This window comes from Lathamus discolor, chromosome W (genome assembly GCF_037157495.1).
Source record: "Lathamus discolor isolate bLatDis1 chromosome W, bLatDis1.hap1, whole genome shotgun sequence".
Taxonomy (NCBI): Eukaryota; Metazoa; Chordata; class Aves; order Psittaciformes; family Psittacidae; genus Lathamus; species Lathamus discolor.
Window position 1 is genome coordinate 23,790,551 of NC_088908.1, and position 18,220 is coordinate 23,808,770.

The window sequence follows — 18,220 nt, forward strand, 5'->3', positions numbered from 1 at the left end:
TTATGTTTTCTTCTTTAGCTCCTCAAATCTCCTAGAAATGTCTTCAGAGGCAGAAGAGTTGGTGCCGGCAAATGCTGTTGGCAGTGTATCTGGCAGAGATGGTAGTTCAGGCAGCACAAAGTTATCAGTGGTATTAGGAGCTACAGCCTTTGGTTTAGGAGAAGCCTCTGACTTAGGCCTGGGCCCTATTTAGAGTTAAGAGAAATATCATTTCACCTCACCACCATCACAGTCCCATCACAGGCCAAACAGGGACACACAAAAGAAAGGCTGTTCTACCAAAAGGGCGGTACCAATGTGTTCTTCATAATAGGACAAGTGGTCACACAGCTCAGATCACACACAGACTCACTGGGGAAAACCACGAAGTTTCAGGTTTAAGTGGCTGCAAGGGCAGCAGCTGAGGCAGATCCAGACTGGCAGCTGTCCTGGGTTCAGCAGTAACAGTTATTTTTCTTCTTCTTAGTAGCTGGTGCACTGCTGTGTTTAACTTTAGTCTGAGAACAGTGCTGATAACATACCAATGTTTCAGTTGTTGCTAAGTAATGCTTACTCCAATCAAGGACTTTTCAGTCTCATGCTCTGCCAGTGAGGAGGGGCACAGGAAGCAGGGAGGAAGCAGAGACAGGACACCTGACCCAAACTAGCCAAAGGGGTATTCCATACCACAGCACATCATGCCCAGTATATACACTGAGGGGAGTTACCCAGAAGGACCGGATCGCTGCTCAGGTTGGGCTGGGTATTGGTTGGCGGGTGGTGAGCAATTGCACTGTGCATCACTTGTGTTTATCGTTGTTTTCCCTTTCCCTTTTTAGTTTTATATTCTCTCCCCTTGTTATTTCCCTTATCATTATTATTACTGGTGGTGGTAGCAGTAGTAGTTTTGTATTATACCTTAGTTACTGGACTGTTGTTATCTCAACCCATGGGATTTACATTCTTTTGATTCTCCTCCCCATCCCCCCAGGAGGGGGGAGGAAGAAGGGGGGTAGCAAGGAAGCAGCTGTGTGGTTCTGAGTTACTGGCTGGGCTTAAACTACGACAGCAGCCCTGTGCTGTGGCTGCAGCAAGCAGCAGCAGATGCCCCTCCACAGCCAGCTGCAGCCGGCCGGAGCTGTGCCACACCTGCACTGGTGGGAACGCATTACAGGGATCCAAAGCCCCGGCTTTCTCCATTCTAGCACCTCCTAGAGACACACGCAGTTATCGCACGCTGTCACCCAGCTGTCAGACTGAGGCATAGAGCCAGACCCAGTGCAACCACAGGCCTATCTTTTTCAGCACGGATCACAAACACCCCCCAGAGAACTACCTTAGAAACCCTTGCTGGAGCTGGCAACGGTCTACTTACTCTAAAAAGCCTCTCCACCCTTATCAAGTGCTGGAGGTAACAAGTGTTTTCAAAATACACAGAGCAGAATCACACTGCACAAGGCAGGAGAATTTTGTTATGGTCCAATTACAATTGCATGAAGCATCTTGTAAGCCTTTAGGCAGATGGACCAAGGGATAACAGCTATCACCACTAGCCCTGCTCTGATGTACACAACCTCAGCATTGATATTAATACAACCCTATCTATCCTCTCGGTGCTTTCTTCTTTTACTCTCCTGCTGCAGAACAGTATGATTTACACAGTATAAAAATACATTATCACATAGAGCTGCTGCTTTCTCATTTTCTCATTTATCTTGCAACACCCTATTCTTGGTCCAACGGGACAGCTTAAGCCAGAGACCTAGTAGTGACTCTTAAGTCAGACTCTAGTTCTTGAGTTTCCCAGTGGAATTCTGGATCTTCCCTGATTTGAGAAGATACTCTGCTGTCCTGGGTTCAGCAGTAGCAGTCATTTTTCTCCTTCTTCGTAGCTGGTGCAGTGCTGTGATTTTGACTTTCAGCCTGGGAACAACGTTGATAACACCTATGTTTTTAGTTGTTGCTAAGCAATGTTTAGTCTGACCAAGGACTTCCTCAGTCTCATGCTCTGCCAGGGAGGAGGGGAAGCCGGGAGGAAGCAGAGACAGGGCACCTGACCCAAACTAGCCAAAGGGGTATTCCATACCACAGCACGTCATGCCCAGTATATAAACTGGGGGCAGTTACCCGGAAGGGCTAGATCACTGCTCGGGTTGGGATGGGTATTGGTTGGCGGGTGGTGAGCGGTTGTATTCTCTTCCCTTGTTATTCCCCTTATCATTATTATTATTGGTGGTAGCAGTAGTGGGTTTGTGTTACACCTTACTTACTGGACTGTTCTTATCTCAACCCATGGGAGTTACATTCTTCCGATTCTCCTCCCCATCCCTCTGGGAGCAGGGGGAGGAAGCAGGGGGGAGAGTGAGCGAGCGGCTGCGTGGTTCTGGGTTGCCAGCTTGGCTTAAACCACGACAGTTCTTTTTTGCGCCAACGTGGGGCAAGAAGGGTTCAGATAACGACAGATCTAGCCAGAGTGTGTCTAATTGTATTTGTGATAAGCATTTATTGTTTCGGATTAATAGTCACTCGTCACAATGCTGATTTACTGGCTCTCAAAGTTGTTGCTCTTAATCTCAGAGGTTCAGCATGTCGTACCTTACTTACAGCCGGTATTTGCAGTTTTAATGTTTATCAGCTGGGGGGCTTTGGCTAAGGTTCTTGTTTCACTGTACTTTATGGTAATGACTTGTAATACAAGACTCATTGATCATGAAACTGATCTGGCTTGCATTCCCAGTGTGGTCACCACCTCTATACTTTGGGAGGTATATAATAGGAGTCTTTAGCAATTACACATCTTTTTTCCCCTCCTCGGGTGGTCAGCCTATGAAGGAGACTTTCCCTTACCTTCCCAGCCACCCCACCAGACTATTTACAGCATCATTTGAGAGTCCTGAATGTTTTGAAAGGCCTTTAGGTACCCTTGAGACCTGCCTGCTGATTGTGATGGGGATCAGCATGCTGGCACGCATCCAGAGTGTGTTTTACCCACGACCATTTCATCTGATCTCGAAAGTTAAGCAGAGTCGGGATTGGGTCTTGTCTAGGGTTAGATGACAATATAGGAGGACCAAGAGATTTTCCCTGAGGCTGGACACTCATGAGTGGCAGGGTGTGGGGGATAGTATGGGCAAGTATCTAGGCTAGCGGGCCCCTCCAGTGCTTTGGAACTTCACCACTGAACAAGTGCAAAATCCAGAAAAATTAGTAAAACACTTAAATGAGGTGTGTTGTCATCCTGGTCATACCAGAGAGGGACAAATCATGTCAACGTGCTGGGGTTTGGCCTATGCTTACAGAGCCCTGTTCAACACTACCCAGCACCTTCGAAAGGAAAAAAAATGTCTCTGGATCTGATGGCAAAGCAACAAACAACACAGCTACTCAAACTCCAAATACAGCAGCTGCACCTACCCTAGTGACAAGTACAGCAGCTACTCAAACTCTGACTACAACAGATAACGCAGCTACTCCAGCTCCAAGTACAGCAGCTACACCAGCCCCAGTGACAAGTACAGCAGCTACCCAAACCCCGACAACAGATAATGCAGCCACTCCAACCATGGTGATAACCACTGCAGCTAAACCAGAGGACCAATTCGTGCCAATAGCGGTTGCCCCTGTATGCAAGGGGAAAAGCTAAAAAGAGGCAAGAAAGATGAAGAAAGATGAAGAAAGAATGCGCTTCCTACCCAGGACAGCATCTGATCAGGAGTTATTATTACGTGAATCAGAGGAAGAAGAAGAAGAAGAGGTGACTTCTCGACCCCGGACCTCAACCGAGCTACGGAACATGCAAAAAGATTTTACCCGTCAGTCAGGGGAGCACATCATCACCTGGTTGCTCCGATGCTGGTACAATGGAGCCGACGGTCACAAACTAGAAGGTAGGGAAGCTAAGCAGCTGGGATCGCTTGCTAGGGAAGGGGGAATTGACAAAGCAATTGCAAAAGAGAAACGGTCCCTCGGCCTCTGGAGGCAGCTCTTGGTAGCTGTGAAAGAAAGGTTTCCATACAAAGATGATGTTATGAATCGTTTGGCCAAGTGGACTACTCTAGAGAAAGACATCCAGTCTCTGAGGGAATCAGCAGGCCGAATGCCAGGAATGCACCTATAGATCCAGATGAATTCAAATGTACATGACCCATGTGGCAGAAATTCACGTGGAATGCACCTTCATCACATGCCCACTCATTGGCATCAATAACCTGGAATGACATAGTACCACCAACAGTGGATGAAATGATTCATCAACTCCGAGATGCTATTTCTGGAGTGACAGGAGGATCCCAAGAGTTGACAGTACTGGAGGCTGAAATCAGCCTGACTGGGAGGAAGTGGCAAAAGCACCCCATTGTGACTGGTCCATAGGCCCCATGCATCCTTGGCATAGACTACCTCAGGAGAGGGTACTTCAACAAGTGCCAATCGCCACCACAACAGTGCATCAGCGGCAATATCGCACCAACCGAGACTCCCTGATTCCCACCCATCAGCTGATTCGTAGACTGGAGAGCCAAGGAGTGATCAGCAGGACCCACTCACACTTTAATAGCTCCATATGGCTAGTGCGAAAGTCTAATGGAGAGTGGAGACTAACAGTAGGCTATCGTGGCCTAAATGAAGTCAAACCACCATTGAGTGCTGTAGTAGCAGACATGCTAGAACATCAGTATGAACTGGAGTCAAAGGCAGCCAAGTGGTACGCCACCACTGATATTGCCAATGTATTTTTCTCAATTCCTTTGGCAGCAGAGTGCAGGCCACAGTTTGCTTTTACTTGGGGGGTGTCCAGTTCACATGGAACCGACTGCCCCAGGGGTGGAAACACAGCCCTACCATTTGCTGTGGACTGATCCAGACTGCACTGGAAGAGTGGCAAGCTCCAGAACACCTGCAATACATTGATGACATTATTGTGTGGGGCGATACAGCGGAAGAAGTCTTTGAGAAAGGGAGGAAAATAATCCCAATCCTGCTGAAAGCCAGTTTTGCCCTAAAACGGAGTAAGGTCAAGGGACCTGCACAGGAGATTCAATTTTTGGGAATAAAATGTCAAGATGGATGTTGCCAGATCCCCACAGATGTGATCAACAAGATAACAGCAACGTCTCCACCAACTAATAAGAAAGAAACACAAGCTTTCTTGGGTGTTGTGGGGTTCTGGAGAATGCACATCCCAAATTACAGTTTGATTGTAAGCCCTCTCTATCATGTGACCCGGAAGAAGACTGATTTTTAAATGTAATCAAATAGGGACAATTGGGAGAGGAAGTTGTCCAGGATGGCAGTGGCAAATAAATTTTTCTGAATTACCGAGAATAGGAGGTTATCGATATTTGTTGGTGTTAGTGGATACTTTTTCAGGCTGGCCAGAAGCATTCCCTTGTAGAATAAATAATGCAAGACAAGTAATTAAAACATTGTTAAACGATATAATACCTCGTTTTGGAGTACCAGTGGCAATTTCCTCCGACCGAGGCCCGCACTTCAGTGCAAAATTGTTACAAGAAATTAGCAAATAATTAGAAATTGATTGGCAACTATATGTTCCATACAGGCCTCAGGTCAGTGGGCAAGTAGAAAGGATGAACCAGCTGATCAAACAACAGATTAGTAAAATATATCAGGAAACGAATTTATATTGGTACCAGGTGTTACCACTGGCTCTATTAAGAATTCGAACTAAACCTTGGTCGAAAGAAGAGGTTAGCCCATTTGTAATTTTATATGGAAGACCATATCAGTCCCAGTTTAAAGGAGAAAGTCTTCAGGAAGTGGGAGAAGGCTATCTCCGGCAGTTTCTGGCCAATCTGGAAAAACAATTGGAAGAAATAAATAAGAGAATCTTAGGGACAAGAGAGAGAGGTTTGGATTATCTGATTCACCCTTTCAGATCCGGAGACTGGGTTTATGTTAAGAATTTTTCAGGAGATCCTCTACAGGAGAAGTGGAGCAGACCGTACCAGATGTTATTGACCACCTTTACAGCAGTGAAGATAAAGGAACAACCTGCTTGGATACATTATTCAAGAATAAAGAAAGCACCAGACCCAGAGAACACATAGCGGATCCAACCTTCAGGACCCTTACATATGAAATTGCGTCGGTCATAATTTGGACTTACATGATAACTGGCATACAAGCTTGGGACCAAAACTTATACCTGAAATTAATGCAGAATGTCACTAAAGTTGTTAATCGTAGTGACTGTCGGGTGTGTGCACAGTTGCCTAAATCAGGAGAAAATCCGGACCTACCGTTGGCATTCCAGTTCCCAACACTATCTCATGGACTAATTTGTGGGTGAATACTAGCAACCTATGTCCAAGGGACAAGTTAAGATTTGGGATAGTTAATCCTAATCCAAGTAAAGAATATTATACCTGTATACCTGTATACAAGATACTAGGAACCAGAGTAGGAGATTGTTTGTTTAAATGTCACAGGTGTAGGTCACTATTCAAACTGCAATCACACTATTAATATAGATGGTATCGTGGTTCAGTGGTGGCCCATTCCTGAGGGGAAAGGATGGTATTGGTTATGTGGAGAAAATGCTTATAAAATCCTACACCCCAACTGGAAGGGGGCATGCTCCTTAGGTGCCGTGATACCCAATCTTACTATTATTGACATGTATCCTTCTGGAACCTGGGTTAGAAGTTTTGCTAAACGGTTTAAGCAAGGGTTTAACCCTATTTGCTGAACGGAACACCGCATTTCATAGTTTTGTGAGATGGCCAATTCCATCTTTGGGAGTAAGTGAATTAAAGAAGGCAATTGTAAATATCTCAGCAACCATAGAGGAAATAGAAAGTAAAACTATTGATATAATCAAAGCAGAACAAAAAGAGATAACTAGCCTATCTAAAATGGCATTACAAAAATTAATGGCTCTAGACATGTTATTGGCTTCACAAGGAGGAATTTGTTCCATAATCAATAAAAGTTGCTTTTCCTACATAGATCAAATTGGCAGAATTGAAACAGATCTGGAGGAAATTTGGAAACAAACTAAAATATTTCATGAAATGGCCAAGGATGATACCCCTGGGGGTTTGAAGAAATATGGAAAAAGTTAACTTCATGGTTACCTAAACTCTCCTGGTTAAGGCAACTGGTTGCAGGAATATTAATATTAATATTAATATTAATTGTTTTAATATTGATTACTTGTGGTATGATACAATGTTCCTTCTGGTATTGTGAATGATCTATGATAAATTATAAAGATTGGAAAAGAAATGAAATCAAGCATCAAGTAGAAACAGGAAATTATTTCAAAAAGACTCTAGATGGTAAAGGTAGTATATAAAATGTTGCAAGAGAATTTGCAGAAGGATAGAAAAAGGGGGGATTTGAGACAAGGAGGCACAAAATCACAAAATGTAATCGGTTCTAAGTAACGTTAAGTTTGATGGCTTTGTAATGGAAAATAACTGAGGTGCTTGAAGGCAGTTGACATGGTTTTAGGTCCTTAGGACCTTAGTACAAAAAGTGTAAGAAAAACAAAATAGCAAAACGGGAGCTGGGGATGGGGAGTATCTGGGAATAGCAGATGTCCAAGATGGGCACAGTTAAACTATCTGATAAGTAGAAGGGCAGGATGACTGCTATGTCTGTAATGTTAATTAAGCTGGTACTTCAAAGACTGCCAGAAGTTATGAAGATTGTTGGAAGAAGTAAACAACCCTCAAAGACCACCATCACATTTTTGTATGGATGTGGGAAACTTTCTGGAAAATGATGTAATTCATGCATAGCCTCGTGAATATGTATGTATGCCCAGTGACTATATAAGGATGGCTTGTGTAGCAACACGGAGAGACACACGTTAGGAGAAGCTATCCCCCTTGTCTCCCGGCGCTGCAATAAAGAATACCTGCTTGTCAACTTGAAAACTTTGTTGGCGAGTTTGTTCCAGGAGGTTTCTCCGAATCAATACTGACTCATGGATGGTGACAAATGCCCTGTGGGGGTGGTTGCAGTGAATGGAAGCAGAGCAACTGGCAACGCAGGGGTAAACCCGTCTGGGCTGCTGCACTGTGACAAGATATTGCTGCCCGGGTGCAGAACCTGGTGGTGAAGGTACGCCATGTAGATGCACATGTACCCAAGAATTGGGCCACTGAGGTACACCAGAAAAACCAACTAGTGGATAAAGCTGCTAGGATTGAAGTGGCTCAGATGGACTTAGACTGGCAACATAAAGGTGAAATATTTTTGGCCCGGTGGGTCCATGAATCTTCAGGCCATCAGGGCAGAGATGCAACATATAGACGGGCCCGTGACCGAGGGGTGGACTTAACAATGGACACTATTGCCCAGGATATTCACGTAGGTGAAACCTGCTGCAATTAAGCAAGCCAAATGGTTAAAGCCTCTTTGGTATGGAGGACGATGGCTGAAGTATAAATATGGGGAGGCCTGGCAGATTGACAATATCACACTCCCATATGACAATATCATGGGGAAATCCGATGTGTACCTCAAGGGGATTTGATTTTAGGGGAAAACAGCCAATGAACTCAATTGTATGCTGTTGCCTGCTATGTAGCACTTTTATAGCCCACCAACTAGATGTCTTCAGGTCACCAGCGACTGGCCCTGACTTCCCTCCGACCATCATTCCAACAAGGAATGAACTTTGACGAAACCAGACGAGTTCAGCAGTGACCAGACAAGTTCTGCGGTGTCATCAGCAGGCAACAATCCAACACTGCACACAGTCTCTCCTGCTCTGAAAGACTGTTATAGGAGATAGAGCCGGACATCACAGACCAGATGAACTCAGCAGCTTTATAGGGATTAGTCCATGCACTAAGGAATGATATCTCTTTGTGTGTGTGTGTATGTATATATATATATATATGAGACAAGAGTGATGGTATATTGAAAAATGTGGGATCTGAGCATGACGTGAATGGTATGGAATAAGGGGTGGATACTGTCCTGGGTTCAGCAGTAGCAGTCATTTTTCTCCTTCTTAGTAGCTGGTGCAGTGCTGTGTTTTTTTCTTTTGGCCTGGGAACAGTGCTGATAACACCAATGTTTTTATTTGGTGCTCAGTAATGTTTAGTCTGACCAAAGACTTTCTGAGTCTCATGCTCTGCCAGGGAGGAGGGGAGGCGGGGAGGAAGCACAGTCAGGATACCTGACGCAAACTAGCCAAAGAGGTATTCCATACCACAGCACGTCATGCCCAGTATATAAACTGGGGGCAGTTACCCAGAAGGACTAGATCACTGCTCGGGTCAGGCTGGGTTCCAGTTGGTGGGTGGTGAGCGGTTGTATTCTCTTCCTTTGTTATTTTCCTTATCATTATTATTGTTAGTGGTAGCAGTAGTGGGTTTGTGTTATACCTTAGTTACTGGACTGTTCTTACCTCAGCCTGTGGGAGTTACATTCTTACGATTCTCTTCCCCATCTCTCTGGGAGCAGGGGGAGGAGAGGGGGGGGAGTGAGCGAGCGGCTGCGTGGTTCTGGGTTGCCAGCTGGGCTTAAACCATGACATTTCTGATGTGTCCCTTCCAAACTCTAATCCTCTTCTCAAGATATATTGGGTTCTACAGATTGCTCCCTATGTGGAAAGCTTCCTCCCAGGGACACTAGGATCCTGGGCTAACCACAGCCCCTAACCACCCCAGGTTTCCCAAACTTCTGGATGCACTCACCAGGCACCAGTGCGAGTGTCTTTGTCAGCATTAGGCTCATCAATCTGAAAAAGACTGTTATTACAGCTCTCTGCTACCTGGCAGATGATCTCACCATTGAGTGGGCATTGCTCATGGACAACGGGAGCCACATCTATGCAGAGCATTGCACACCCCACCCTCACCAAGGGGTCAGGCAGCCCTGGCTTCCAGCACACTCAAAAGAACCTGCTTCTCTTCACAATAAAAGGAGACAGTGCTTTGACTTTCCTCTCCCTCCCTGTTACTTGAAGCAGCTTCACTAGCCATATTCCAGAACTGGATGAACAGAACATGTCCACTAGGAGGTTCAAAATGTTTATTACAGACATAAGTGGAAGAAGTTAGAATTAAACCTAGCCAGGGATGTTAAGGATAATAGGAAGGGATTCTACAGGTATGTAGCAAACAAAAAACAGACTAGGGACAAAATAGGCCCCCTGAGGAAGCTTTAGGGAGAACTGGCTACACAGGATTTGGAGAAGGCTGAGGTTCTGAATGACTTCTTCGCCTCGGTCTTCACTGGCAAAGGCTCTGACTGCACCACCCAGTTCATAGAAAGTAGACGCAGGGACTGTGAGAATGAAGACCTTGGGCCCACTGTAGGAGAGGATCTGGTTCGAGACCATCTTCAAAATCTGAACGCACACAAGTCCGTGGGACCTGATGGAATCCATCCGCGGGTCCTGAAGGAGCTGGCGAATGAAGTTGCTAAGCCACTGGCCATCGTATTTGAAAAATCATGGCAGTCAGGTGAAGTTCTCGACGACTGGAAAAAGGGAAATATAACCCCCATTTTCAAGAAGGGGAAAATGGAAGACCCGGGGAATTGCAGACCAGTCAGTCTCACCTCTGTGCCTGGTAATATCTTGGAGCCATCCAGAGGGACCTTGACACGCTTGTGAGGCGGGCTGATGCCAACCTTATGAAGTTCAACCATGGCAAGTGCAAGGTCCTACACCTGGGTCAGAGCAATCCCAGGCACAGCTACAGACTGGGCAAAGAAGAGATTCAGAGTGGCCCTGCAGAGAAGGACTTGGGGGTGCTGGTCGATGAGAAAATGAACATGAGCCGGCAGTGTGCGCTCGCAGCCCAGAAAGCCAACCGTATCCTGGGCTGCATCAAAAGGAGTGTGACCAACAAGTCAAAGGAGGTGATCCTGCCCCTCTACACTGCTCTTGTGAGACCTCACCTGGAGTATTGTGTGCAGTTCTGGTGTCCTCAACATAAAAAGGACATGGAACTGCTGGAACAAGTGCAGAGGAGGGCCACGAGGATGATGAGGGGACTGGAGCACCTCCCGTATGAAGACAGGCTGAGGAAGTTGGGGCTGTTCAGCCTGGAGAAGAGAAGGCTGCATGGGGACCTCATAGCAGCCTTCCAGTACCTGAAGGGGGCCTATAGGGATGCTGGGGAGGGACTCTTCGTCAGGGAATGTAGTGACAGGAAGAGGGGTAACGGGTTAAAACTTAAACAGGGGAAGTTTTAATTGGATATAAGGAGGAAATTCTTTCCTGTTAGGGTGGTGAGACACTGGAATTGGTTGCCCAGGGAGGTTGTGAGTGCTCCATCCCTGGAGGTGTTCAAGGCCAGGTTGGATGAAGCCTTGTGTGGGATGGTTTAGTGTGAGGTGTCCCTGCCCATGGCAGGGGGGTTGGAACTAGATGATCTTGAGGTCCTTTCCAACCCTAACTATTCTATGATTCTATGATTCTAAGTTTGCCCTCTTCATCCATGTAATCACAGCCACTGCTTCCTTTCTTTCATAAAGGACAGACAGGTCCTTGTAACCAGTAGCAAGGTATGAAATGACCCCATCCCAGGTCTTGGTCAGGTTGGGATAAAGATCTACAGCATGGTCAATTGTGCTGGCGTAAGTCCTCATTCCCTGCGGGCTGCAGCCAGTGACATCTGTGCCCACCCAGTTAGCTACTGCTGTGTCTGTACCTCCTGCACTCAAAAGCTGCTGTGCAGCTCATACAAGGTGTCAGCACACAGCAGTGCTTGGCAATGCTCATCCCTAAGCTCAGGATACTGCAAAACCAAGCAGCATGTCACAAAGCAAAATGGGAGGCATGGTCATGAACTGCAGCAACAAAACCAGGCAAGCAGAGAAAGAGAAGACTCCATCCTCTCCTTTGTTGTCCCCAAGGACTAAGAAAAGTCTGGGAGAATAAGTATTTAAACATACATCATCTGGGTCAGCCAAAATTGTCATCCAGGCTAACTACATGTTAATTCAAAAGCTGTAATTAAACAGACTGAAGGTGATAAGTTTTCACGTGGCAAAAATCAGAATTTGTGGACTCGTTAACTGTTTATCACCATTTTAACAATGCAGTAAAATAAATCTTGTCTTTCCTTTGCAGGCAAACCACACAGCAGAATGAGGTCACAAGTCATTCTCCCATCACAAGCACTCAGTGATTCACCACACCATAAGGAATGCCAAGCTCCAGCCCCAAAGCTACACAGGTTGACAGCTTCATCAACATTTGCCTTTTCTGTGGCTACCACAGCCCTCTTTTTGCAGTTCCCTCTGCTGCCTACAATGGTGATCCAGCTCAGGCACTTACAGATTCGTATGTTGGTGGGGTTGCTGGAATTGGTGGTGGATGGATGTTGGTGAAAGGTGGGTAGGTCCCCACTGGTAGGCCACTGAAGTTCTCCTGTACAGAGAGATTAGAGTCATGCACCGGACTACATACCTGAGAGAGTGACCATGGGAGAGAATACACCTACAGCTACTGTGGGAGTCAGAGAAAGTAGTAACCTAAGGTAAATGCAGGCAAGTATCCAACCTGGTATAGTTTATACTTAATACTTGTAAATCTTTTCCTAGTAAGTCAGATGTAGGCACCTGGAACAACCAGACCCAGCTAATAGGACTGTGGGTTATTCTAAAGAACCATAATGACTTAACACTTCACCTTTCACAGCATTAGAAGTACCAGGGAAAAAAAAAGGACAATATCCTTCATTAAGCACACCAGAGCCATTTCTCCCAAGTGCAGCATCACAAAACAGGAAGGAGGCCTCTGGCTCACTCAAGGCTTTGTATTACTCTTACTTATAACACACCAGTGCCTCAAAGACCTAGACTTTGCACAAGCCCTCAGCATATTTACGCCTGGGCCAACAGCCACCTGATGATACTTGGCCTAGATTCTCTACAGAAAAACCCATTGCAGCACTACTGGGACCATATGAAGACTCCAAGCCATCCCACCATCCTGCCACTCTCCAGTCTACACAGATACCCTGTAAATTACTGAATTTAGAAAACAGTGTTCTTTTCAGCTCCCACTTTCCAGCCTCACAAGTCACCTCCAAGGGCTGTTGGCCTGGTCCCCTTCCCTTGCAGGTCTGAAGGCAGAGCACTTCTGCATTCCTATATGCTGTTCCCACCCCAGAAAACTCACCTCATTTCCTTAACTGAATCTTGTCACACTACCAGCCTACCAACTTCAAAGCGCAGCTCCAACCCCTGGTCAAAAGTCTGGCAGTCAGAAGACTGCCTCAGGAGTTAAGTCTGGACTCATTTGTTCCCTGAAGACAAAGAAGGCTAGCTGGAGAATGGGACTAGGATCTTCCACAGTCAAGCAACATGAAGCTTCAGCTGCACTGCCAACGGTTTCCATCCCATGCAGTCCCACACCAACACAATGGCCTTCCAACACATCAAGCTATCAGGTACAGACACTTCCCAGGCAGCAGCCACAGGGCTAAGCATCACAATCGGAGTCTTCCACAGAAAAAGGGAACACTCAAAGCAAAGGTACTTAACCGGTCCCTTTGGAGGCAGGTAGGAGAAGGGCAGATCTGGTGTTGGCATGGGCATAGGCATCATCACTGGCATGGATACTAATCCATCATGATCAACCAGTGGGGCTGTAAATCCACCACCTCCTCCCCCTCCATGGCCACCCTTCTTCACATCGTCTGTAAATCCCACATCAATCAGATCTGCCTCTTCACCTGCAGGGGCTTCAGCCTGGAAAGGGTAGAAGAATTCTGTTCACCAAGACATCTATTCTGATCCCAGCTCTCTGAACAGCATTAGATGCAGCTTGAACAAGATGAGACAACACAATGAGGACAGAATAGACAGTAGCTACACAGTGATATTAATAGGAACCAGACTACAATGTGGCTGATTACAGCCGCATGCTGTAAGGCTGTGGGAAGGAGCAGGGATCGTGTACGCTAGGGCTACCTAGAATATACCAAAGCACAACTACCACTGAGTTTGCTGCAATGCCACAGCCCTGTGCTCTGAAAGCCCACACAGAATTAATGGAACGTTTCAGCCACTGAAACACAGAAAGGAGCTCCAGACTTGCAGTTGCCTCACTCACCATCACCACAGAACCAGGTTCATAGGGCACATTGTAGTTCTTGGCAATCTGAATGAGGTATCTCTCCACCAGAATCTTGTGTGGTGCCTCCATGTTCAGCTTGTGCATCAGCTGGAACACAAGGTACAGAGACACTCAAGGGACTGGGGCAGTGCAGCAGAGCTCCATCCCAGCCAGGGCCACCTGCTGAAGGGAGCACAGTGCAGCCCTGGGGAGGCCCTTCCTCCCAGTCCAGCACTGCTGCAGAGGAGGCTGCTGGTAACCACAGGCTAGGGCTCCATGTGCACTGCTCCTCTCCATCCACAGCCAACAGGGCCCCACCTGTCAGGGACCTCAGCAATGTGCTCCAGTGCAGGCAGGACCTCAGCCATGCAGCTGGCCCACCCTATCCTGCATGACCCATAGGCATCAGCCACTAGTGACAGGAAAAAGGGGCAGAAAGCCACAGCAGGCATGTCTGTTCTGCCAGTTCCAGCTGGCTGCTGTTGTTCCACCAGTTCATTACTCTGTCATTGACTGTCCCAATCTGGTTTGCTCGGCACAGCTTCCCATACTCCTTGCTGTACTTGGCACACAGCTGGTCAGCAAACCTGCAATAGGAGAGAAACTCTGGGAATGTGCACACCTTTGCTTTCCCCACCACCACACACTGCACATCTGCTGGATCGCTCTCATTTCTGCCACCGAGTACCCTAGCTGAGCAGTCTTGGCCATCCCTGATGCTCCAGGGACACCTATACTGAGATTTCCATCTGCAGAGCCCATAAAAACATGTCCTCTGCCTTAATGACAGAGACCCAGACAAAGACTTCTACCAGCTTCTTGCAGCATCACACCCACCCTGCACATGTAACACCCCTAACTCACAATCTTCAACTCAGCCACTTCCGAATGGAGTCGTGGTGCAGCCCAAATCAGTGCAGATACTGCTTCTGCCAGGCCAGAGTGCAGCTCCCTAGGGATAACAGAAGACAATCTTATCTCCACACCAAGCATTTAGTCTTTGCTGCTCAATCTGCTTAACCTGAAGGTCCCATCCTCCTTGCTGGGCTCCAGAACCTTCCCTGCCTGGGGAAGAAAAAGTCTCTGGAGTCCCTAGAACACCCAAACACAGGTCCCCTTCTGTACCCCAGGCCTGCCCCCTAACAGCATTCCTCCCCGAGTCCAGGGGCCTGGATCCTCTCCCACAGCACACTCTCTAGGCCAGAGCTTACTTCATGGACTGAATCAAACCGAAGCAGGCTAGCAGCAGGTCGCAGTACAGTTCCAGGATCTCCATGGTCTCCACAAAGTAATCTTCATGGATGACGTGCTCCACAGGAATCCTGGCACGCTCATCTTTTCCAGCTGGCAGATAATCTGCAATCTCCTTCCTTGCCTTCTGGGCCAGCTCAGCTACAGCACATATCCCCAAGATCCATCACTGTGCTGGCAGGGGCTGCTGCCTCCATACCCATCCCCAGTCCCCACCACATGAAGTCACCACAAGCTTTTCTTTCTCTCCTTTATCAAGCCTCTGCAACACAAGACATTCACCCATGGCTTGGTTGAGTCCTTGTGCCTAGGTCCTAGCACACTAACTCATAGGAGAAAGGAGAGTGGGCTTTTAGCTGCCAGAAACCCCTGGCATTCCCCTACACCTTCAATTTCACTGCAGAGTCAGAACCACAGATCTTATCTGTGTCTGAGTCTGAGCAGGGCAGGTGGGGTGAGCCTCCCCACTATGCTATGAGCACAGAAGGCCCAGAAAAGCCCCCCCAGGCAAACTAGCATGTCCCTCCACACACAGCCCACAGCTACCGCCCCATAAATTACACTCCAAGGAAAGTGGACAGAGGCCACACTGTGGCCAGCCTGCTCCTCCAAGTAGCACACCAGGGCAGACTGCAAGGCCTGGGTCCAGCAAGGAAAAGCAAAATGCTGCTCCACACTTGGCCCATGAAAGCACATTTAATTACAGTGAAGCACGAAATCAGACTCTACAACTCAAGGAGAGTTATAAAGCAGGTATGTTTATTATGGGCCCGGGTGCAAGGGGGATCACTCCTCCTAACTTGCATACCGAGGGGTTAAGCAAGCAGATATTTATCACACACAAACATGAATATTCATTAGGTTCCCAAGAGAGCGGTGGGGCTATTACAATTAGTTTAGGAACTCATTATCATAAGTCTCCTCCCTTTTGGCGCTTGCACACTGCCCTCTGATGGTCGTGGGCAGGGATCTTCAAGATGAAGTAAGTAGTCTTCCTCACGGTGTACTTTTCCCCTTTGGCACAGTTGGATGGGCCAGTAATCACAAATAAGCTGAAACCAACCGTATCTGTAATTTTCTGATAGCTGGCAAAGATTTAGAACAGTGTGACCTTTGTACAAAATTTATTGCAAGCAAAACAGGATGGGCACACAAGGAGTATCCTAAGCTAGCAGATGTTCGGGAGTCACTGTCTCCAAACCAACTGATAATTAGAAGGACGGTAAGAAATAATTCACTCATTAGAAGGATGGTAAGAAATAATTCACTCATGTTAGTAACACTACTAAATTCTGTTATCACACCACAGACTTACAACACAAACATTGTTCTCTATCTTAGACCTAGGTTAAGTTAAAAGTATTTTAATCCTAAGTTTTCCAGGCACTTGCTTTCCTTCTATCAACAGCATTTTGTTATGCCAAGAATAGTTCGTCAAAAAATGCTTAAGAGCTATCACATGAAAAGACCTTAACTTGTACCTGAAGAACAGACTGGATCAGACTTCTGGATAGTGATAGCATTTTGTGCATAACATGCACTTTACACTGTAACAAATCTTATCTAGAGTACATTCAGTTAATTTAACTGATCTATTCACACATCAGTACAACTATTTCAGTGTTGCACAGAACAAAACAAGATCAAAAAAACACTACTGCAAAAATATATATGTGTGATGCAAGTCTGATGCCATAAAAAAAAAGTTCTGCCCTTCTGTAACTGGAACATACTCTTACAACATTAAAAGAACTTTATAGTGCAGCATGAAGCATGTGATAAACACATAAATGTATCGGCTTTCACAAATCATAGGTGTGGTTATGTGGATATAACTGTATGAGTTTACAGTAACAGAAACGAAGCTCGCTAAAGACACAAGATCAGACAACAAGTTAAAAAGGGCCAGAACTCTTGAGCAAAATGAAGTCACATAGTAAAAGAATCCGTAAAGGTGAAGGAAGGGGGGGGGGGGGCGGCTTGATATAAGAAAAGCTAGTGCCTGGAAAATACGGAGTTAAAGTACTTTTTAGCTTAACTTAGGTTGTAGAAAGAGAACAGTGTTTATGTTGTAAGTCTGTGGAATTTAGTGGCCCCACTAAACATGAGTTAATTGTTTCACACTAGTCTTCTAAAGCATCTTTAGCTTTAAAGAACAATGTGTTGTAAGTCTGCGGTGAAATAACAGGATTTAGTGACCCCACTAAACATGAATGAGATTCATGAGATTTCACACCATCCTTCTACTTATCAGTTAGTTTAGAGACAGAGCCTCCCAAACATCTGCTAGCTTGGGATACTCCTTGTCTGCCCATCCTGCAATAAATTTTGCAGGAAGGTCACACTGTTTTAAATCTTTGCTAGTTATCAGAAGAATTACAGATGTGGCTGGTTTCAGCTAGTTGTGTGATTACTGGGGCGTCCAACTGTGCCAAAGGTGAAAAGTACACTGTGAGGAAGACTGCTTACTTCATCTTGAAGACCCCTACTCACAAGAGGAAGACTGCTTACTTCACCCTCAAGACCCCTGCCCACAGTCACTGGAGAGAAGTGCGCAGACGCCAAGAGGAGAAGACTTATGATAATAAGCTACTGGAGCTAGTTATAATATTCCCCGCCTATACACGGGGATTATGAATATGTATGTGACTAATGCAATAGTGAAAGTACATAAACCTGTAACAAATACTAATCACTTGCGCCTCTGGCTACAGTCATGCGCCCAGCGCTGTTGCTTTTGCTTTATTGACTTTGTCCCCTCAATAAAACCTTGTTATCTCGTTTAGAGGAGCGAGTTCGTATTTCATATAAATGACATAGCGAAAGGATCCATCTCAAGCAGTGGGTAAGAGTACTCCCGATAGGTTCCTGCCTGTACCCGCCCCTAGCTCCTGCTGTTCTGAGTCTCGCTTCCATAGAACAGGAGTTACTCAT

At 46.3% G+C, this 18,220-nt stretch overlaps 1 protein-coding gene across 1 annotated transcript; it reads right to left on the bottom strand.

Moving 5' to 3' along the window:
• On the bottom strand, positions 1–15,443 carry LOC136004454 (IST1 homolog; the record flags this gene model as incomplete). The annotated part of the gene is given in 9 exon segments (XM_065660943.1): positions 1–185; positions 3,817–3,831; positions 9,670–9,700; positions 12,251–12,343; positions 13,462–13,668; positions 14,033–14,143; positions 14,538–14,622; positions 14,889–14,987; positions 15,247–15,443. Coding segments are annotated over 9 exon segments (1,023 nt in total), but the record flags the coding sequence as incomplete, so codon positions are not given.
• Between the last annotated feature and the right edge of the window lie 2,777 nt (positions 15,444–18,220).